At 39.2% G+C, this 22,821-nt stretch overlaps 1 protein-coding gene across 1 annotated transcript in view; it reads left to right on the top strand.

Annotated features, from left to right (window-relative positions):
* Positions 1-450: 450 nt before the first annotated feature.
* HEXB (hexosaminidase subunit beta) overlaps positions 451-22,821 on the top strand; it is a 28,353-nt gene continuing 5,982 nt past the window's right edge. Inside the window, exons 1-9 of the mRNA XM_036763591.1 lie at positions 451-799; positions 3,051-3,196; positions 9,856-9,921; positions 12,725-12,771; positions 15,351-15,461; positions 16,900-17,001; positions 19,028-19,157; positions 20,103-20,283; positions 21,171-21,257. Coding sequence (XP_036619486.1) covers positions 567-799; positions 3,051-3,196; positions 9,856-9,921; positions 12,725-12,771; positions 15,351-15,461; positions 16,900-17,001; positions 19,028-19,157; positions 20,103-20,283; positions 21,171-21,257 — 1,103 coding nt within the window. The 5' untranslated portion in view covers positions 451-566. The remainder of the gene's footprint in view (positions 800-3,050; positions 3,197-9,855; positions 9,922-12,724; positions 12,772-15,350; positions 15,462-16,899; positions 17,002-19,027; positions 19,158-20,102; positions 20,284-21,170; positions 21,258-22,821) is intronic.

Below are 22,821 nucleotides of genomic sequence, written 5' to 3'. Positions count from 1 at the left end.
TAGTACCTTGTCAATTTTTTTTTTAACCAGATGCCTCACGTATGGAGCATCAAGTGAGGGTCTTACTCAACCAGTGCAGATCAGCACCTTTGATACAAAGTACGGGTTTAGAGAACTGCCTGGGGGGGCCACACAGACGTTGGATGACTTTGCCAAAGTCACAGAGCCCACAGGTGAAAAAGACGAGACTAGCTAGAACTTTGTGACTTTCCTTAGCTTTGTGCCCACGGGGCTGAGCTGCTTTTCATAACTTGCTTAGATCTAATCATTTACCCAAGGCCCTTAAGGCACTACTCCCCCGGGGTAGGGGTCGAGAGGACACACTTCGTCAAAAGCAGCCCCAGACACACTCCCATTTTTATCTACACTAGCTCTCATGAAACGCCTCTTTGCTCCCTAAGGTCTGCTTACCATTTTACCAGCCCGACACGAGATAGGTCACGTGAGGAAGGCAGTGCCGGGGGAGTGGGGAGAGGGTTGGCCTTTGGGGCGTCTCCCGAGCCTCAGCTTCCCCAGGGACCGAGGATAAGAAGCCGGGGGTCTGCAGGGAGCAGCAGGGCTCGGCCATGGCGCTCCAGGTGCTATCCGGCCGTGCGCTGCTGCTGCTGCTGCCCCTGCTGCTCGGGCCCCAGGCCCCGCTGGCCGCTGCCGCCCGCCGCCCGGCTCTGTGGCCCCTGCCCGCGTCGGTGCAGCAGTCACCAAATGTCCTGCACCTCACCCGCCACAGCTTCGAGATCACTCACGGCCCCCACTCTTCCGCTGGCCCTCGTTGCTTTCTGCTGGAGGAGGCTTTCCGCCGGTAAGAACACCCCACTCCAACCTGGGCAAGCCGAAGCTAAGAGATACCCCAGGCTGGGGAGGGTATAAGAAGGGGGTTCCCGCCCATGCTCCTTCTTCCGGGAGACTCTGTTTCCCGTCCTCGGTGAGTTGAGGTTTGCAGGATCTTCCCCCGCGTCCTGCATTGGTTCTCCGGAGCTAGAAGTGAAAGAGAAAACTGTTAGGGGCTGCTTGTCTCTGCTACTTACATTCTCCCGGGCAACCCGAGATCGTAATACTGGACTAGACACTTAACCCGTGTGACCTCCGTTTGCTTCTCTGTAAAATGCGGGCGCCGGACTAGATGGGCTCCGAGGTCCCTTTCAGCCCCCATAGGTTGTTATCCTGTGAGGACGAAGAGCCTTTTTTGAACTTGGGTTTTCGAAGGAGTGTGTGGAGGTTGACACTGCGAAGATATGACCCATCCTGAGAAGAGGGAGAGGGTAGGGTGAGAACGAGCCCTGAAAATTGGGAACATCAATCCACTGGGGATGGCCTCGAGAGAGGTGCTAGAATGGACGCACGGCCCCTGTGCAGACCAGCGGCTACTGGCTCTCCCCAGCCTGTGAAACAAATAGCAATAGCATCTTTGAAAGATTTTTTAAAAATAAGTTGAAGAGGCAAGTGGGAGAAAGGCATTCGAAACTCTGTCAGTAGATAAAGTATGTTAAAAAGCTTCATTCCCACCACATTTGGGGTCTAGTGAGAAGGAGTGGAGACTCTAGGTGGACTTTGAAGACTCAGGTTCAGTGGGCCTGCTCTACTACTTCCTAACCTGTGGGACCGTGGGCAAGTCAAATCTGTAGAAGTAGGTGGCCTGGATGGCCTCTGAGGTTGCTTACAGCCCTAAATCTCCGATCCTATAAATAGGAAAATTGAGTTGGGCTCCTTCAGGGTTTATCATGTTCCTGCTTCTGTATTTTGGAACAAGCTAGTATTTTTTTTCCTTCCACGGGACAATCAGTTGACTACTACAATTCTTATTTAAGTGTAAATCTGTGAGTTTTGAAAGGCAAAAGACACAGCTGAGGGGAGGGAAGCTTCAGTTTCTTAAAATATGAAGACCTATAAGATTTTGTAAAACGTGAAATTGACTATTAGGTTTCAGCTTCCTTTGGAATGGGAGACATACTGAAAAGCATAGGGTTGCAGTGCTTATTACCATAACTACACTGACACAGGCAGAACAGTTACTGTTGGATGAGTAAATAAACTGAGATTAACCAGCATGTCTATAACCATGTAGGTCGGAAGTGTCAGAGGAAGGAGTTCAACCCAGGTCCTAACACCTTGTGTTTCTAACTGTGATTTCATTGCACTTTCTACTATCTGCCTTTTGCTATTTTGTTATACTTAAGAGAGACATTAAATTGGTGAAATACCAAAATAATGGTATGGTGACAGACAACAAAAGACTAGAGGTCACTTCAGGGTACTGATCTCTGATTCTGCGATTTATAAATTAGATAACAAAGAACTGAAACCTGAGTTTTACTATGATAGTAGGATTGAAAAAAAGGAGGAGCTATCTGACCTAGAGAATTGACCTCATAATCTCACCCATGAAGTATTTCTAATTAATTTACAATCCGTATACTCACAAGCTAACTGCTGATAAAACAGTCTGTACCCACATTGTTATTTTGTCAGTATTAATAAGCTATAAATCATATTCAAATATTTGTCTAAGAAGGAAAAAAATTCTGCCTAGAGTATGGTGCATTATTTTACAGCCTATTGTTTGTTATTCAGTCATTTCCAACTCTCTGTAATCTCATTTGGGGTTTTCTTGGCAAAGATACTGGAATAGTTTGCCATTTTTTTCTAGCTCATTTTACAGATGGGGAAACTGAGGCAAACAGGTAAGTGACTTGCCCAGGGTCACACAGCTAGTAAGTGTCTGAAGTCAGATTTGAACTCAGGTAGATGAGTCTTCCTGACTCTGGGCCTGGTGCTCTATCCACTGTGCCACCTAGCTGCCTGATTTTATAGTCTAGGAGCTTATGTTTTCAGTCCTTTCATCTATTACTTCCTTCACGTTTAATATTTAATAATATTTTTGTGAAACTATGTTCTCTGGTGATTTGATTACTAATAGTAGAAGGTAGTCCAATAGCAAACTGGCAAATGTGAAAGGGTGAATCCTGTGGTACTGACACTCTCTGTGTCTATAAATTTAAAATATGCCTGCAAAGCTGTTTAATGTGCTTGTTAAAATTTATTTCTCAACACAGCTATCATGAGTACATTTTTGACTATTCTGTGAGTTCAGACGATCATCTCAAGTCTTTTGTTGGAAAAGAGTTACAACAACTTCTTGTCACAATTACCTCTGACTCAGAATGTGATGCTTACCCTAACAGCAGTTCTGATGAATCTTGTAAGTATTTTATGTGATGCAAGCTTCATAAGATCCCTGGGAATGGCTTTATCTTTTAAAGTAGCTATTATATACTCTCAAACCAGAAAGTCTCCCTGTTGCTAGGGAACAAAGATGAAATATTAACTTTCACCCCATGGGTTTATAATCCAATTGACGGAGCCAAGGAAAGAAAACGAGGAAGAACAGGGACCTTCCATCATATAAGCATGACCTAGTTTTAGCATCAAAGGACCTGGGTTGAATCCTTTGCTATTTTTATATGGGTGATTTCCCTCAACTGCTAATACCCTCTCTCCCAAACTACTGTGTATTTAATCACTTTGTATTCATTCTCTTTATGTATTTACAAATGTATTTGATATCTTTCCATTAGAATGTAATTTTCTTAGTATTTAACCATGAGAACAATGGCTGCAGAAAGCCTAGATAAAACCTCATTTATATAATGCTGCTAATGATATATGTAAGATACAGATTGTATGCAGTGCAATGATTTTGTGTACACTGGGTAAAGGGGGCTACTGTTATATGGTAGAGAAGAGGGTAAAGCAACAATCCAGTTAACTAAGTTATACGACATGAGGCTCCAGAAGGAAAAATTATAATACATTACATTACTGATACGGATACACTGCTGCTGTGCTATATTATCGATAGCTAAAAAGAGAATAATAAAGACTACCACAAAAAACAAGAGTATTTTTATTTTTGTGACATCTAGAGAGTTAGTAGTTGTTACATATTTCAGAGATTGCTTCCTGCTAGAATTTTGTCGGAAAACAAGCATTAATAAAGTCTAATTTCTTTAAATAAAACTATAATTTTTAAGCTGAAAAAAAAAAAAGTAATCTTCTTGCCAGGAGGAATTGCTTCATCCTTCGTATTGGTACCCCCAGTACCTAAGCACAATGCCACAATGCCTGGCAGTCATTCGGACAAATCTAACAAACGACAAGTCTCCCTCCCTCCCTTCCTCCTTCCCTCCCTTCCTTCTTTCTTCCTTCCTTCCTTCCTTCCTTCCTTCCTTCCTTCCTTCCTTCCTTCCTTCCTTCCTTCCCTCCTTCCCTTCTTTTTGGAGGCAGTCAGGGTTAAGTTACTTGCCCAGGGTCACATAGCTAGTAAGTGTCTGAGGCCAGATGTGAACTCAGGTCTTCATGACTCCAAGGCCACCACAGGCATTTCTCAGGCCTATTTTACCTCCTAGATAACACACTGAACAATGGCCATACAAATGGAAAACAGAACTATTTATGCCAAGGAGACTGCGTTTTAAGAGGGAGGTAACTTGTACATACAAGACACAGGATAACCGGGTGATCTATCCCTCTTATTTTCTTTTTTTATTTTCTTTTATTTTTTTCTTTTATTTTTTTTATTTTCTTTTCTTATTTTCTTCATTTGTTGAAGGGCTTGAATTAGATGACCTCAGTCTAAATCAGTGATCCTAATTTATCAAAGAAATCAGAATGATCTACGGGGAGAGCAGAGTACTGAGAATTCAGGAGACCTGGGTTTATAGATAGTCCTGGTTCTGCCACTTGGTCAAGTAATTTATTTTCTTTTGAGTCTTAGTTCATTCATCTGTAAAATGGGTCTTCACCCGGATGACCTCAAAGGTCCCTTCCAACCCCCAAATTTTACGATCTCTCATCTCATCTCTGACATACTGGTTGTATGTAAGTCAAGTCACTTAACTGCTCAGTGGCTTGGGCAAGGCTATACGTTTCAGAAAAGATGCCTCATCTGGGAGTTCCTTATATCCACTCAAGTCCTGCCCCTTTCCCTAAACTGTCATCATTATTTAGAGAAACAAAGAGGGATAATAGATGGACAGCCTGCCTAGTAGTCAGAAAGGCCTGTATTTAAACCCTGTTAGTCACTCTAACACTCATTGTCTTACAGAATAGTAATTTATACTATTGATAGAACGAATAAAGTAAGTAAATAAATAAATGGTAATTTATACTATACTAGTCGAGGGAGTTTCCCTATAGAAAGTTGCCTATACTGTTGAATTCTCAGGTCTAAATGGGAAAAAAAATCATCTTTCTATTCCTTAAGAGCCAAAGAAATTAGGGAAAAGATATTTTTGGTTTTGTTTCTGTTTTTCCCTGAGGGTATGTCAGAATAAATGAACATAGATGGAGTTTAGAAGATGTAAAGGACTGAAAATGAGAAGGTAGGGAGATAAGGATAACACGGCTGAGGATTATAGAAAACGATAAAGAGATATAGAAATGAGGGTTATGAAATTGATTACCAGAGGGTAGAAGGAAAAATACTGGAGAGCTTAGAAAAATGATAGTCTGATGAGGTGGCTGCTTGCTGACTCTTCAGAAATCAAAGGAAGGCTGTCCCCACCTCAGCAACAAGTGATTTTTCAAAAGTTTTGCTTTTACAGGACATTTATTTCCTGGCACACTCCTTTTTCCCATCTCCAGTAAGCCTTCCCTAATAACAGAGATTAAAAACAAATAGTTCATCAGAGAACCAACCAGTACATTAAGGTGTCTTATAGCATATGCAACATCCCATCCCAGTGATCCCCCTTCCCTCACCCCAACTTCTTCAGTGAATGTAAGGAAATTATTTCCTTATCTCTTCTGAAATCTGGCTTGGTTGTTCAGTTTCCTTCTCTTGTGTATTTTTTTAAAAAAATGTTTACTTTGCTGTAGTCATTGTATATATTATTCTCCTAGTTTTGCTTATTTCATTTGCATTAGTTTATATTTCTTACCTTGTTTCTCTGAATTTCTCACATTCAGTATTTCTTATGGCAAAATAATATTGGATTATGTACATGTACCACAATTTGTTTAGCCATTCCCTAATTAATGGCTTTAAAATTTTGGTGTAAATAGGGCCTTTCCTTCTGTCTTTCAACACTTTGGGGTGTATGCCCACCAGTGGGATCTCTAGGTCCAAAGGTGTGGACATTTTAGTTAATTTTTTTTTTGCCTAATTCCAAATTGTTTTCCAGAATGATTCGACCATTTCGTGGTCTGCCAACAGTGTGTTAGGGAATCATAAGACCTGGAAGGTACATTAGAAGTCATTGAATCCAACCCCCTCATTTTATAGAGGACAAAACTGAGACCCAGAGTACCTGGCCCATGATCACCTAACAGTAGGTGACAGAGTCAGGATTCAAACTCAGGCCTTCCAAGATTGACCAGAGTTGATTTTTTGTAAAGGATAGACACCTACAAAATTAGCAACTAGCTCCTTAAATGATCCCTAATTATTTCTTTTTCTGCTCTGTAGCCTGGGCTTAGGAGAAATATTCAGAAGTGTTTGGCGGTATCAGCAGTGTTGTCCTCTTGTCCTGCGTTTTGAAATCCGAATGTGAGATAATGATAGTCATTAAGATAGCACCGAGTCCTCTCCTATTTTAAATTCCGGTCATACTGGTTGGATTTTGTAACACGTATTATGAAATTTTTCTTTGTCTTATTCATGGCTTGACCTCCTGAAGCTAGGCTAGGAGGTGGTTGCTACATCCTTGAAGATTAAACTGTTTTCAAAGTAGCCTATTAGAATTTTTTTTTAATTGAAAGGTTCTTTGGGTTAGTGTGCAGTTATCCACTTCTCTTACGAGAAGTTATTGCCGTATGTGACTTATTCCCTTCACTTAGAAAGAATTCAGGGCCTTTTCTAATACTACTATAGCCTTCAGCTCTTCACGAAATGTCATTAGCACTGATTAAATAGTTTTTAATCACATGCTGAAAGGTCCCTTCCAGATCTAAGCCTATGATCTTATAAAGTTATAAGTATAAATAACATAAGTAATTATTCAAATTTGGGTAATTTGAATAATTACTTATGTTATTTATTTAATTTATATTTATTTCTACTTTTTCTTTATTCATCACTGAGCACAGTACCTGGCATATAGTAGACACTTAATAAGTACTGATTAATTGAATTGCTTTTATTATGGTCATTGAAGTTATTTTGAAGAATAAGCAATCATAGAATATTATAACTAAATGAGATTTAAAAACCACTTAATCCAATAACCTCTTACCCCAACCTTGTTTTGTGGACATAATCATAATTGGTATTTGTGTCATGTTGTGAAGTTTGCAAAACACTTCACATAGGCTTAGAGGTCATTTAGACCTACCCCATCATTTTTCAGATAAGGAACTGAGCTCCATAAAAGGTTAAGTAACCTGCCCAAAGTTATAAAGAAAGAATTAATAGAGTCAGGATTTGAACCCAGGTGCCTTGACTCCATAACCATCACTTTTTCCATTGGACCATTCTGTGTCTTGCTGTCTTATTTGATCCTTTTAACACCCCTCCCCCAAGATAGGTGTTATCATTATCTACACTTTACAGATGAGAAAACTAAGGCTTTGGGAAGTTAAGTCGACTTGCAGATACAGAGAGATAGTAATTATTTCAGGTGAGATTTGAGCTCAAGTGTTCGTGACTCCAAGCCAACTTTTCAGTCTGCTGTACAGGTACAGATTGAGACTTAATGTGATTAAGTGATATACAACTGGTTAATGCAGATTATGTAACAAGTTGGACTGTATGGCCCAAGGGCCAGTTCTAAACGCGTGATGTTTTAAGTCAGGGCTATCCAGAGCATGGCCCTCCTGTGTTTACTACGGACATGGAAAATGACATAAATGCTTTAACTAACGCATTTGTAGATTTCTGTGCTTGTGGTGGACACAGGCAGGTCGCATGGGGGTGCATGGCCTGTGTTTTGGACAGCCCTGCTTTAAGTAACTAGATTCGTGAGTCTAGAATAGCTGGTTAATAAGTTCTGGACTCTAGATAGGAACTAATTGGCACTAGATTGTACCAATGAAAACACTTTGATCTTCACCTTAGTAGACTGACTGATGATTTCTGCCTTCTGACAGATAAAAGGTGTCATAAATACTTGCTCTTGACCCATGATGTGACAGTAAACTGCCACATGACTGTCTGTTCTTGCTAACCAGGCTGTATTAGCCCTTTGACCTCTGGTAAGCCTATATTGGGCTGTAGTGGGGCCTTGGTCCCAATGTAGCACGACCTGCTCCCCTCCTTCTCTTCTCTACTCGCCTTCTCTATCTGTGCCCATCAGGTTTCTTCTCTGACTCAGTGCAGATACTACTGCTATACTGGCATCACCCTTTCATCCTGTGACATGCAACGTAGGTAGTCGGCTGAGATCCCTCAACTTAAAAAAAAAATGGGCCTTGATTCCTTACATGTAATAATGCTGTATGAGCTACAGGTTTTACTGTGGTTATCAAAAGTAACAATGAAGTTAACTTGACACTAATTAAAGGCATACATTAATTGTTATGCTAAGTGGTAATTAGGTATCTTTAGTAAATAGATTATATGAACAACAGTCCTACAACCAATATTAATTTTGCATAATCTTTTTTTTGTTTCCCTTTCTGTGTTATTAATTCTCTGATGTCATTGTGGACAGTTTCTCTTGTTACTGTGCCATTTAGTTATCATCCTCCTCACATGGACACGTCCATTTGAAAAGTCAGAGGCCCTGGGGCAACTAGGTGGTGCCCTGAGTAGAGCGCTAGCCCTGGAGTCAGGAGGACCTGAGTTCCAATCCAGCCTTAGACACTTGACACTTACTAGCTGTGTGACTATGGGCAAGTCACTTAACCCCGATTGCCTGGCTTTCCCCCCTCCAAAAAAAAAAAGTCAGAGGCCCTGAGCCTAACTTCTCATCAGATGAGACTCCTCTGCCATTGATAGAATCTCATACTATACCTCTTACATGTCCCATGCCAGAGGTTTCCTTTGTTTCCTATCACCTTGCCCTTACCTGCCTCTGTCTCAGGCAAGGAAAGTGAACCTGCCAAGTTCACCTTTCCCTTGGCCCTGGGAAGGGGAAGGCTTGAAGCAGCAGAAATGTGAGGCGGAAGGGACCTGAAAGATCATTTAGTCTCACCTGTTCATTTTACAGATGAGAAGATTGAATTTGTCAACCAGCATTTATACACAAAGTACTGTACTAAGTGTTGTGGATACAAAGATGGGTAAAAACATGGTCCCTGCCTTCAAGGAACTCAGATTCAATTGGAAACAACTGTGTATGTACAAGATAGGGAGGCAAGGCTTGGCTAGGCCCAGCAAGCAGCCAGGGCGGGTGGAATGAACAGCTGAGGGAGGTGATGGGTCAGGACATGAGGGCTAGGAGAGTGTCCACAGAGGTGCTCTTCATCAGAAGGGGGATTGACTTTCTTTGTCATGGTGACCCATTGAACAGTCTATTGCAAGGGTGAGGAACCTGCTGCTTCGAGGTTCTCTAGGTCCTCAAGTGCGGCCCTTTGACTAAATTCAAACTGTGAAGCTTGGCCACATCTGGCCTTGAGGCCGCATGTTCCCCACCCCTGGAATGTCTACAATTGGAAGTATATAGTACCTATTGTCATACTTTTGGCAAAAAATGAACCGTAATTTCTTGATAATGAATGAAGGCCCACCAAAGAAGTCTGAATACAGGTTTCTTATTCTTTTACTCTATTTGGAATATGACTTAAACTATAGTAAGCACTCTATTACCTATTCTTACCTCAGTAGGATTTTTGAATATTATATACATATAGACTGTGCCATGATAATATTCCATCTCATTTTGCTGAAGGATTGACAGACTGTGTCTTTCTTGACTGCAGATAAATTGGTTGTCCAGGAGCCTGTGGCAACGCTAGAAGCTAAGAAGGTTTGGGGTGCTTTACGAGGTGAGTAAACACTTTAATTCTCATCATTTCCTTACTTGGAAGTGTACAGCGTGTTCTTTACAAATACATACTTGCCACAATGTCAAGAGAGATCAAATAATCTTAAGAGTTTGTGTGAGAAACACCTCGGGGAAGAGTAGTGTGATGTAGTGAGAAAACCTGCTGGATTTGAAGTTGGAGAACATACATTCAAATCCCAGCTCTGCATTTACTGATTTGTGACTTTGGTCAAGTCTTCTAACTCCTCTGGACCTCAGTTTCCTCATCTGTAAAATGAGAGAGTTGGAATAGAGGAACACGAAGGTCTCCTTCGGACTCTACCGCTATGATTCTGTGAGTCTTTAAAAAAAAAAAAAAAGATCTGGGAGCTCTGGCGAACCACAAGCGGCCGGCGAACAGGATGGCCTAGCAGCCAAAAGATCTAACATGAGCTAAATCTCTATAGATAGAAGTAAATGTATAGGAAGAAGATGATAGTCCTCTAGCATTGGGCCCTGGTTAAAACACATCGAGAATATTGTGTTTAATTCTGGGTACCATATTCGAGGCCATAGACACACAGGAAGGAGGTTGTCTAGAGTAAGGTGAGCAGGCTAGGGAGGGAACTCAAAAAATACTACGTGAGGATCAGTGGGAAGAGCTGGTGTGAGGTTTAGCTCCAAGATGAGACTTTTGAGAGGAGACATTGCTTCCTTCAAGTCTCTTAAATAACAACAGTAACTCCTATCTATAATAAATAAAGAGATATAATAAATAAGAGATACTATTTATTTTGTAGTTACTATCATAAGGTGTAAGCTACAGTGTTTTTATTCAGTCTTTTTTCAGTCATGCCTGACTCTTCGTGACCCCATTTGGGGTTTTCTTGGCATAGATACCGGAGTGGTTTGCCGTTTCCTTCTCCAGCTCATTTTACAGATGAGGAAACTGAGGCAAACAGGGTGAAGTGACTTGCCCAGGGTCACACAGCTAGTAAGTGTCTGAGGCCGGATTTGAACTCAGGAAGAAGAGCCTTCCTGACTCCAGGCCCAGCACTCTATCCAGTGTGCCACTTAGCTGCTCTTAATAAGTGATATAAATTATAAGTTTATACTATTTTAAGAGTTACTATTTACAATAGTAACAATAGTAAGACTATAATACAGTTATCGTGGTAATAGTTGTGTTATATAAGCTTTCGGCTTACAAAGCACACACTTCACAGTGGCCCTGTGAGATGGACCAACATTGAAGAAAGAATATTAATGCCATACTCTAGGTTTTAGGCACAAGTCAGCCAGAAACAGTTTTTATCAATTTAATATCATTCTAAATTCAAGCATCGTCCTGCTTGTGGAGAAAAATGTCCAGACCTACAGGGCCCTGTCATGCCCTGGACAGAGCTCTAACATAAGACATTTTGAAGTAATAGGAATTTTGAACAAGGACAAATGTCACAATATGATAAGACAAATGTCACAATATGATAAAATGATAAGTAAATGTTCTACTCATCCAGTAACTTCTTTCCTGAAACCGCTGCATTCCTCTTTGCCTATTCCACTCAAAATCCCTCCAGAAGTAATAAGAGACCTCCCCTAATCCTTTCAAGAAATGGAGAAAGAGGGTGCTACCCTTAGGTGGGACATAGCAGGGGTGTGACAAAGTCAGATGATTGTTAAATTTTCAGTGTGAGCATTTACACATTGGAAGTTGATAAAGGCTACAAATTAAGCCTTGATTTATTTTGTTGACTGCCTAGACTTAAGAAAGTGATGGAGAAAATGTAAATAATGTATATTAAACATAAAAGTGTATCTTGAGTACTTTTTTTTGGAGAGCCGGTTGTTAAACACATACCAGCATGCCACCAGCTGTACCTTTCATCCCTTCAGTGGATGGGAGAGGGTTATGGTTAAAACTAGGTACTGAGTATTTCTCCTTCTAAATGTGATTATCACTTTTAATCCATTTTTAGGAGCCTTAGCTTTCATTTTTTACTTCTTATACTTTTCTGAAGGGAAAAAGGACTTTAGTGAAATATTTATTTCTTAATAAAAGCCAAAAAGGAGATTTTTAATATCCCCCCACACCATGCAGGGGATGAGATTGTAAATTTGGAGCTGTAGGGGACCTTGGAGGTGTAGAGAAGTGCTGTGGGAGTAGGCACAGGGCCTATACACATGTCTGAACTCAGAGGGCAGAATCAGAAGGAACAATGTATAGAATTTGCAGAGAGACAGATTTTGCCTTAGTTTAAGGAAAAACCTTCCTGGTAGAATTCTCCAAAAGTATAATGAACTTCTGGGAAGCCTTTGGTCAGAGGCTGGGTGAGAGTGGAGTTCAAAAGATCCAGGTTCAAATCCTACCTGTGGCACTTATAAGCTAACTGACCATTAGAAAGCAAATTAACCCCTCTATGCTTCAGTTTTCCTCTCTGTAAAAGGGGATTGAACTTGAGTGCCATAATGACTAGCTCTGTGTTTGGGGCTTGTAGGGGTAGGGAAAATTTATAAAATTTCGGCTTCTGTGATTTACATGTAAACCAAGCAATATAGGTATAGGCGCCCTGGCATAAAGCCATTTTAAACCAACTCCAGAGACAATAGAGGTTAGAGTTCAGTTTTTTCCCCTAATTTGATCTATTAACTTTTAGAAATAAGCAAACACTTAAGTATATTTACTAGGTATATTTTTGTGTGTCTCTAGAGAATTTTACTACCTGCTGTCGGACTAATATTTGAACCATGTGACTTATACTGTCTAAGCAATCATGTGTTAGAACTATATATGCTTATTAAGCTGTGCATTTTGCTTTTTCCAGGTTTGGAGACTTTTAGCCAGTTGGTTTACAAAGATTTTTATGGGGCTGTGAGTATGACTACAATATGTAAATTGAACTAGTGCTGAGTGAGATTAAATGAATGAATGAAAGAGTACTTATTAAGCATTCCTACGTGACAAGTGTGCTGGGGATACAGATGGAAAAGGGGTGATCATCTCTGCTTCCAGGGACTCACACTCTAATTGGGGCAGACAACATGTAAAGAAGTTTCAGCTGCAGGACACATGTCCTGAGGATATAGCAGTAGGGCAAAACTTACGTGAAAATTAGGTTTATCACAAGAGGAATGAGCATGCCCAAAGAGTTCACAGTTGTTACAGAATTTTATATTTTTATAATAGCAGAACAAAAGGAGGAAGGGATACCAGGAAGGGGCCTGACATGAGAAAGGGAAGGGTACAGAAAAGGTGGGAAAAAAAGACAAGACCACTTCCCACAGTGAGGAGCAAGGTGATGGCAAAAGCCTCATTCTTTCCCCTTGGGAACTGCTAGACTGTGAAGACAGGAGGGTCCGCTTATCTGCAAAGGACCCCAGCTGCACAAGCATTATCCTGGCCTGGCACAGACTGGCTGGCACCTGCCTTGCCTCCCACACAGGGAGACCAGCTTGGGGTGCAACAACAAACTATGTCACCTCAGGGGGAGCTTCGGCCTTGACACATTCAGGGTCTCCTGCATGCTCTAGGTCCGGTGTTGCTGGAAAATATAGCAACTCAAAAAGACAAGTTCAGGGGACTCCTAAACAGCCCCTAACTATATATACATATATGTGTATATATCTATATCTACATCTATATATATGTGTGTGTGTATGTGTATGTGTGTGTATACTGTATACATACAAGCTTATACTTTTATTCTATATGTAAATGGGATTTATATATAATTTAATAAAGTAATAATAAAAATGCCATATGTACATATTGTCATGTATTATATAATTATAATATTGTCTTATATAAGATATAATTATATTGTATTTCTTATATATTATATATAGTATAATGTATATATATATATATTTTTTTGAATGCAATTTATTTATTTAACATATTTGGTTTTCAGCATTGATTTTCACAACATTTTGAATTACAAATTTTCTCCCCATTTCTACCCTCCCCCCCACTCCAAGATGGCTTATATTCTGGTTGCCCTGTTCCCCAGTCAGCCCTCCCCTCTATCACCCCCCTCCTGTCTCATCCCCTTTTCCCTTCCTTTCTTGTAGGGCAAGATAAATTTCTATGCCCCATTGCCTGTGTATCTTATTTTTTAGTTGCATACAAAAACTTTTTTTGTTTTTGAACATCTGATTTTAAAACTTTGAGTTCCAAATTCTCTTCCCTCTTCCCTTCCCACCCACCCTCCCTAAGAAGTTGAGCAATTCAACCTAGGCCACACATGTATTATTATGTATAACCCTTCCACAATACTCATGTTGTGAAAGGCTAACTACATTTTGCTCCTTCCCAACCCATCCCGCTTTATTGAATTTTATCCGTTGACCCTGTCCCCTTTCCAAAGTGTTTGTTTTGATTACCTCCACCCCCATCTGCCCTCCCCTCCATCATCCCCCCCCTTTTATTTTTTTTTTATCTTCCTCCCTCTTCTTTCCTGTGGGGTAAGATACCCAACTGAGTATGTATGGTATTCCCCCTCAGGCCAAATCTGATGAGAGCAAGGTTCACTCATTCCCCCCTCACCTGCCCTCTCCCCTCCTCCCATAGAACTGCTTCCTCTTGCCACCTTTATGCGAAATAATCCACCCCATTCTATCTCTCCCTATCTCCCTCTCTCAGTATGTTGCTCTCTCATCCCTTAATTTCATTTTATTTCTTTTAGATATCTTCCCTTCATCTTCAACTCATGCTGTGTCTGCTCTCTCTCTTTTACATATATATATATATACATACATACATATATATACACATACATACATATAGACATAGATATATACATACATACACATTCACTTATATATACATAAACATATATATATATACATATACAATATATATATTTCTTTAAAAAAAAACAAATGATACATCACAGTTCACTGCTCCTTATATAGTCTTATGCCTTGTTCATTGAAATGTTTGTGTTTGTTGATAACTTAAATTGTCAATAAAAAAGAACATTCCTGAAAAGAGCTATTAGATATATTGACATTTGGATGACTCATTTTCTGAGTGTTTATCTAATGCATCAATTTGCAGTGATTCTCAGCCTCTTTGATGTCAGAATTCCTTTGTGCTCTTACCAATTATTGAGGACCTCCCCAAAGAGCTTGTTATATGGATTATATCTATTGATATTTGCCATATTAGAAATCAGAATGTCTTAATATTATTATAAAAATAGTTTTGTCCTCAAGGACTCCTTGAAAGGGTCTTGGGAAACCCGTGGGATTTTCGGACCAGACTTTGAGAACCATTGATCTAAAATAATGGCAGTGAAGGTTTACTTTGTTAAGATGGTAATGTTGAGCCTTAAATGACCCCCCATCCAGGTAGCATTGCTGTTTTCTCATACAGGAATACCAACTTTTAGCTCAAGTTGAGAGGGAAAATTTTTTTTTAAATTCTGTGAATTTTCTTTTCATTCATAGTATGTGGTCAACCAATCAGAGGTGACTGACTCGCCAAGGTTTCGTTATAGAGGAGTTTTAATTGACACATCCAGACACTTTCTGCCACTGAAGACTATTCTTAAAACCCTGGTAAGTTACTGTCTTGTTCTGCTTCTTAACCTATACCAAGGTACCATAACGTACATTCATAATAGCTTGATGTTCTATAGCTCTCCAGGGTTTATAGTGTTTCTCCTAATATCACCTTGTGAGAGCCAGGTTGTATAAGGATCCCATTTTACAGGTGAAGAAACTGAGGCATAGAGAAATAGAAGAACTTGCCTCTGGTCAAGGAGGTAGTGTCAGAGTCCAGATTCAAACCCAAGGCTCTGACCTCCAAATCCAGAGCTCTATCCAGTGTAGCACACTATCCCCGCGGAAAGATTTTATGCTACAGACCACTTACTTGTCATATGTTCCTATAGCTTAACTAGACCAGTACATTCGTAGGTCATAGATTTAGAGCTGAAAGGAACCTCAGAGCCATCTAGTCCAGCTCTGTCATTAGAGAGAAGGAACTGAGGCCTGGGAGGTGTGATTTGCACAAGGTCACGCAGATAGTAGAGCTAGGATTTAAGCATGGGCTCTCTTACTCCCGATTTATCTCTTTTCCACAGTACTACAGTGTTCTATGCAGACTCTGTGGAGGTATAACCTTTAGCTTGAGGATTCCTGTACCTGATTACCCCCCAGGGCTGCTTTAGGCTTTGTCCTGTTTTAGGACGTCTTTACAATTCTCACTGATTTCTTTATCCTCCATTATGTGTCCTTAAGATGTGCCCAGGAAGGCCCAGAAGAAATTGGAAAGTCATGTTGTTTTTCACTGAGAATTTTTTTTGTTCCTTTTCACCAAAATTTTATGAGCAAGCCAAGTTAGATACAATAGATTTTTATGCTCTGAAATAAAGTGACTTAGGAAGTTTTTTGCATTTCTTTTCCTTTAAGGTTTTCTTTTAAAATGTCCCTGAGTTGCATCTCTCTGTTGAGTTATAATACTTGGCTTTGCCTCATGCCCATATAGCATTTTCAGAGATGCAGGGGAGAGAGCTTTTCTGTCCTTCTTCCACATGCTCTTCCTCCTCCCATTTCCCAGTCTTACTGAAGTCTGTGTAAGTGTTTTCTTGTGTTCAAAGGACTGAGATCCCTTTCTAGTGTAGTGGAGAACTTTATACAGTAGTGGTGGTAGTGGTAGTGGTGGTAATATCATCTATGTAAACTATATTGGGGGAGCAGTGTTTCGTGTCTTCCACACCTTTCTTCCTTTTGTATTGTTCAGGCGTTTTTCAGTCATATTTGTGACGCTGCTTGGGATATTCTTGCAAAGATACTGGAGTGGTTTGCCATTTTTTTTCTTCAGCTTCTTTTACAGATGAGGAAACTGAGGCAAACAGGGTAAAGTGACTTGTCCAGGGTCACACAGCTAATAAGTGTCTTCTCTAAAAGAATATATACATGTGGAAGTCACAGAAACACGTCTAGATGCTGCTTGATGTGTACAAAGAATAATTTTGAATCTGTTCCCTTACAGGATGCCATGGCATTTAATAAATTGAATGTTCTGCATTGGCATATAGTGGATGACCATTCCTTCCCATATCAGAGTGTGACATTTCCAGACTTAAGCAGCAAAGTGAGTAATTTATACAATTATTCTGTCTACAAAGCTCTTTAATATAGTATGCTTATGAATTAGAATCTTGAATGATTCCTTTTATGTATAAATTCACAGCTTAAAGCACAGTTGCTTTGCATTTGTTTTTGTTAGATTGTAGCATTAGGTATCTATTATTTGAAACTTATAAAATTAGCTTTTATTTTGAATAAATTCTGGGGAAAATGCAAGTAAAATAAAACTTTTAATTAAATTAACAACCAGAGCTATTTATGAATAACAGAAATCAGCCATGTAAATATAAATATGACAGTTTACCACTGGCAGGTAATCACATGCTTTAAGAAATAACAAGTCATCACGCTTTGAAATGCATCATCTTAGGACTGACCAATCTAGCTTAGGTAGGGAATTGGTGGAACCAGAGCTGTCACTCTAAGAAATATTTCTTCTTCCTCTAAGAGGAGGAAATAGAAGTGCTTAGGAAGGTAGAGCCAAAATGACAGAGTATCAGGAAGAAAAACAGTGAGCTCCCTGCTAAAATTTCCCAAAACAGATCTAGAAAACACACAAGACAAATGCCTGATGGGGGAAATCCAAGTAAAAGTCAAGTCATTTTTCTAGCCCCAGTTGGCCTAGGGAGACAAACAGAAGTCTGAGGACTCTGAGGACCTGGTCTAGCTCAGCATTGCACCCTCCAGCAGAAGGAGAGGTTGTTCAACAGGACTAGACAAGGGCCTGTTCTCCGTTGGGGGAGTTCAGTGAGAGGGAGGGAATGTAGATTTTTGCTGATTTTATTTTTTTCCACAAGCACAAGTTAATTCTTTGGAGGTAGAGTTCTAATTGTGAATTAACTCGGGGAAATATGATAAGGTCATCCTTAAGGAATAAAGTTTTAAAAGCCAGTTATTTGTGACCAAGAACACCTAAATCTTTCTGGATAGTAGGGGTGAGCTGGCAAGCATTTCAGAAAACAGAAGACAATGGTTGGGGATGATTGGACAGATATTTTAATAAAATCGTGATTGTCTAAAATTTAGTGAAAAGGCAATGACGTGATTTAGAAGAAATTCTTGTAGCAGACTTTCTTCTTCTGTCCCCTTTTAGAATATGCATTTTAAAATAAAAAATCTAAGTGTTAGAGGACCATACACAGATGTTCCCAAAGTGGGCAGTACCGCCCCCTGGGGGGTGCTGGAATGATCCAGGGGGGCAGTAGTAGCCTCGGGTGCAATTGGGGAATGTTGAATAAAAATGAGAGGGTGGTGGAAGCATAAGGAAAGAAGAGAATTTTGAAAAACCATTTATACATGTTTCATCTGTTGCGTAACAGAGCTAAAGTCATAGTGATTGCATTATTTTACAAATAAACATTCAAAATGCAAATTGTAACTGATCAGTGGTCAAGTCCACAAACATGTCTTAATAAGCAAGTGTTGGCAGGCGAGTGTGTCGAGCAAGCTGTGTCCATTCTGCATTGGCAGGAATATGTGCATGTAATGACTCATTTATACAATGATACTATATGGTTGCATGATGCAATATTGTGTCATCAAAATTTCAACGCAGGAAAAAACCCACAAATTTACAATAAATTACTAAATTTAAGTTGTGTCATTTTTAAAAAAAATTCATATTTTTAAAAATTATGTAATTTTTTTTTAAAAACCATTAAAGGGTTAAAGATTTCCAGGGAGTCACTTACTAATTTTTTTAAAAAAGGGGTAGTAGGCCAGATATGTTTGGGAACCTCTGATCTAGCATGTTGAATTATTAGAAAAAACAAAATTATTTGTCACCTCTTTGAAGTAAAAATTGGAATCTCTGTCATATTGCTTGCCTTCTCAATGAGGGGTAGGAGAAGGAAGGAGGAAAAGAATTTGGAACTCAGCAGTTTAAAAAAACTAATGCTATAAATTGTTTTTACATATAATTGGGAAGAATAAAATATTAAAAAGAGTAGTAAAACTTGAATCACGAAAAAATATTAGGATATTCGAACCAACTTTATGGATCTTAACTTTAATAAATATTACTTCTGCAGGGAGCCTATTCTCCTAACCATATTTATACTCACACTGATATCAAAGCTGTGATTGAATATGCTCGATTACGAGGAATCAGAGTTATACCAGAATTTGATACTCCAGGCCATACGGAATCATGGGGAAAAGGTAAAAAGTTTGTGTTTTTCATGGCTTCAGAGAAATCACAATTTGAACTTCTTTCAAGTCATTTTATAATTTTATAATCTCCTAATTTTAATTGTATAGTTAATTTTATAATCTCCTCTCTTTTTGTTCTCCCCGAGGCAGCACTCATTTCTAATAAGATGTGGTATCATTAAAAAAAAAAAACTTGTATTTTTTCAACCCTTTGTTGGAATCATCCTTATCCTTCTGGCATATCAGACTCCCAAAACATCACTCAGGGCACCTGCCATGATCAAACTTTTCTTCCTTCCTTCCAGTCTCAACTCCTTAATGAACAAATTCCAGCTTTCAAATCTGGCCCTAGCCATCTTTTCAAGTTGGTTATTCATTATTTCTAAGTTTTCACCAGGTGCTTATAAGCTTTCCCCTGAACACCACGTTCCATTATTTCCTTCCTTGGGGACTTCTCATAAGCTGCTCCCCCTTTAAGGCTTGGCTCCAATATCATATCCTTTAAGAAGCCTTTCCTGATCCACCTCTCCTCAAAATCACTTGGTATTTATTTTGTATTTCTCACATTCCTCTAGTGGAACTCCAGACTCGTTGAAGGCAGGTACTGACTCCCCTTTTTTTTAATATGCATGTCTCTAGCACCCAGCATAGGGCATGGCACATAGCAGGTGTTTAATAAAGGCTCTTTCAACTTGATGGCACCCCTGGTTCTCTTCTGCTCTCTCTTCCTACTTTTGATGCTCTTTATATGACATGGACTGAAGCTGCTTCACCATCCTGGTTGCACTTCACTGGATGTGTCCCACCTTATCAGTAGCTTTCCTAAAGTGTGATGCCTAGAACTGAACAAAACACTCAAGAAATTGAAGCCACCAGATTCTTGTGGAAAGAATAGAACTACTTCCTTTGATTGAAAAGCTTCATTAACAGAGTGTCTTAATTCTTTGATTCCAGGTCAGAAAGACCTCTTGACACCTTGTTATAAAGGATCAGAGAAGACTGATTCTTTTGGGCCTGTAAATCCAACTTTGAATACAACCTATGTGTTCATGTCAGACTTTTTCAAAGAAATTAGCAGAGTGTTTCCAGAAGACTACATCCATTTGGGAGGGGATGAAGTAGACTTCCATTGTTGGTATGACCTCTTTAAAATGAACTTCATTTTCTAAACTTCTGTCCTTGATGCAGTTAGTGAGAGGTTCAGCATTGTGAAAACAGGTTTTGAATAATCTGAGTCCTCCAAAGAATCCCTCTACCCCAACTCCAGAAGGTACATCCTATTCTAGGATAAGCATTCTGATTCTATGGGCGTAGGGGCAACTTACAAAGCAGGGTCAAGATGCTGAGAAATCAGTTATAAGCTTCTTAGGTAAGGAAATTGTGTTTGATTTCTTCTTTGTACACTTGTATCACCAGTATCAGACATCAGAGGCAGTGAATAGTTTTTAAATTGAATTTTTGAATAAGCATTTTCTTTTTTTTTAAATATGAACTAAATTTAAGAAACATAAACATTTTTAAAAAGCAAAGAAAAAAAGGATTATCTTTGAGACTCTTATTAGATAGTTTGTTTTAAAGAGTATATCTAATTTCTGTCCCCTTTTGAAATTTTTTCTCTTGTGCATTTTTTAAGTGAATTTTTATTGTTGCCTAGTCGAAAATCATAGAATTGCTTCAATGAAACGAGCTAAAGTTTTGTGGAGTTTTTTTTTTAAGGTCTTTGAAATCACCTTGGATTTGAGGAGGAATGGGGAAGGTCATCTTCAAGGAAGAGCATTAAAAAACTCCAGTAACTAGCCAAGAAAAGCTTTTACGGCAATTTTACTTTGCACAATTTTTTTTTTTTTAGTTTTTAGTCTGTAAGGTGTTGAAAGAGGCACTTATGATGGGTATTTATAAATGTATTTGCAATGTTTAAAGTGACACTTTAAAAAAACAAAATTCATGGTGATGTCCATATAGGGAAATGTCTTTTTCTCCTTTAAATATCAGGGCCAAATTAAGTTAACTTTTTTTTTTAAGGGAAACAAACCCAGATGTGACCAAATTCATGCAGCAAAAAGGCTTTGGTAAAGATTATTCAAAACTTGAATCTTACTATATTCAGAGGTAAGTTATTTGAATGCCTAATGTCTCTCTTGGTTTCAACCACTTTGTAAAATTCTCAGTAAGTACTCAGTAATCAGGGAGTACCAATTATATGCATCAATCTGGTGTTTCCCCTCTTCCTACTTCCTACTCTGTTAGTGGATTACAAGGAAATCTGAGGTTGGTGAAGTTTGGAAGTTGAGAAGATCTCTCTCCAAGATCTCATCCATTCCCAGGGCTTTAATTTATCCCTGCAAAGCAGCCTAGCTAAGTCCAGAGAGACCTATTACCAAAAGCTGCCTGCTAGGTAAAGAATTTTTCAAGGTCAGTGAAACGGGTAAAGATAAATGGAGTCCTCAGTCCTGGGATAGAAAAGCATAAAGGGAAGACAGATAGTGCTGAGAATCATGTACTTCTTTGATTATCTACAAATAATCATTTAACTTTTGGTACTAAGTGTGGGCTTCAAGGAGCACCTGAATCCTAGCCTTACTGAAATACGGCTATGAGGCTTACCTGTACATATGTAATATATATCAAACTGCTTGCCTTCTCAAGGAGGAGAGAGAGGAAGGAGAGAATTTGGAGCTCAGATTTTTAAAAAATGAATGTTAAAAATTTTTGTTTACATTGAGAAAAAATAAAATTAAAATTAAATGTAAAAGAAATACTGCTACAGGGAAAGACAGCAGCAGCAACAACAAGAAGTTGGAAAAGATAGTTCCAACTATAGAAATGACAGAGGCCAAAGGCTTGTAGACTCCTCGGAAGCCTCACAACTTAATTTCTCCCACGATAATGTGTGTAAAGTACTTGGCAAACCTTAAAGTACTACATAGATATGAGCTATTATTTCTAAGAAGAGAGTTTGAAAGTTGTTGGCAAGGACTGAACAGCCTAAAAAAAACCCAAACCATGCAATTGGCTATATCTGAAAGAGGACGTGACTAGTTAACTAATGTGCGAGGCCGTTCAGATCGGCTGCCTGTGGGCACGTTTCGAGGTCAGTACCACAGCAGAAGATAGAAAAGACAAAGAATGCAATTTTAGCATCTCTGTCCTTATGTATTTAAGCGAGCTACCAAAACTTAAAGATAGATAGAAAACACGAAAACACAGAAGCACATACAAAAGTGAAGCTGAGGCCCGTATGTGGTTCAGTGAACAGAGCTCTTGGCCTGGAGTCAAGAAGACTTGAGCTCAGATCTAACCTTAGGCATTTACTAGCTCTGGGAAATTGGGCCAGTCACTTAACCACTATCTGCCTCAGTTTCCCCATCTGTAAAATGGGTTTGCCTCCTAGGACTGTTGTGAGGATAACATGTGATGCTCTTTGTAAGGCACCTAAGCAAACCTTAAAGTGCTATGTAAATGTTTGCTATTGGTATTATTATACTGACTATCACCATTTCTTAGAGAAGTTTAACCAATATAGAAGTTGCCACATAAAGGCAAAAAGCAAAAAATAAAATAAAACCAAAAAACTACCTCAGCCAGTAAATACTTAATCTTTTTCCCCAATAAAGATCTTTTTGGTGTAGAAACCCATTTGTTAAATGTTAAGAAGATATGCACAGTATGACTT

Source organism: Trichosurus vulpecula, chromosome 1 (genome assembly GCF_011100635.1).
Source record: "Trichosurus vulpecula isolate mTriVul1 chromosome 1, mTriVul1.pri, whole genome shotgun sequence".
NCBI classification, from domain to species: domain Eukaryota; kingdom Metazoa; phylum Chordata; class Mammalia; order Diprotodontia; family Phalangeridae; genus Trichosurus; species Trichosurus vulpecula.
This window is presented reverse-complemented; position numbering and strand designations above follow the sequence as displayed.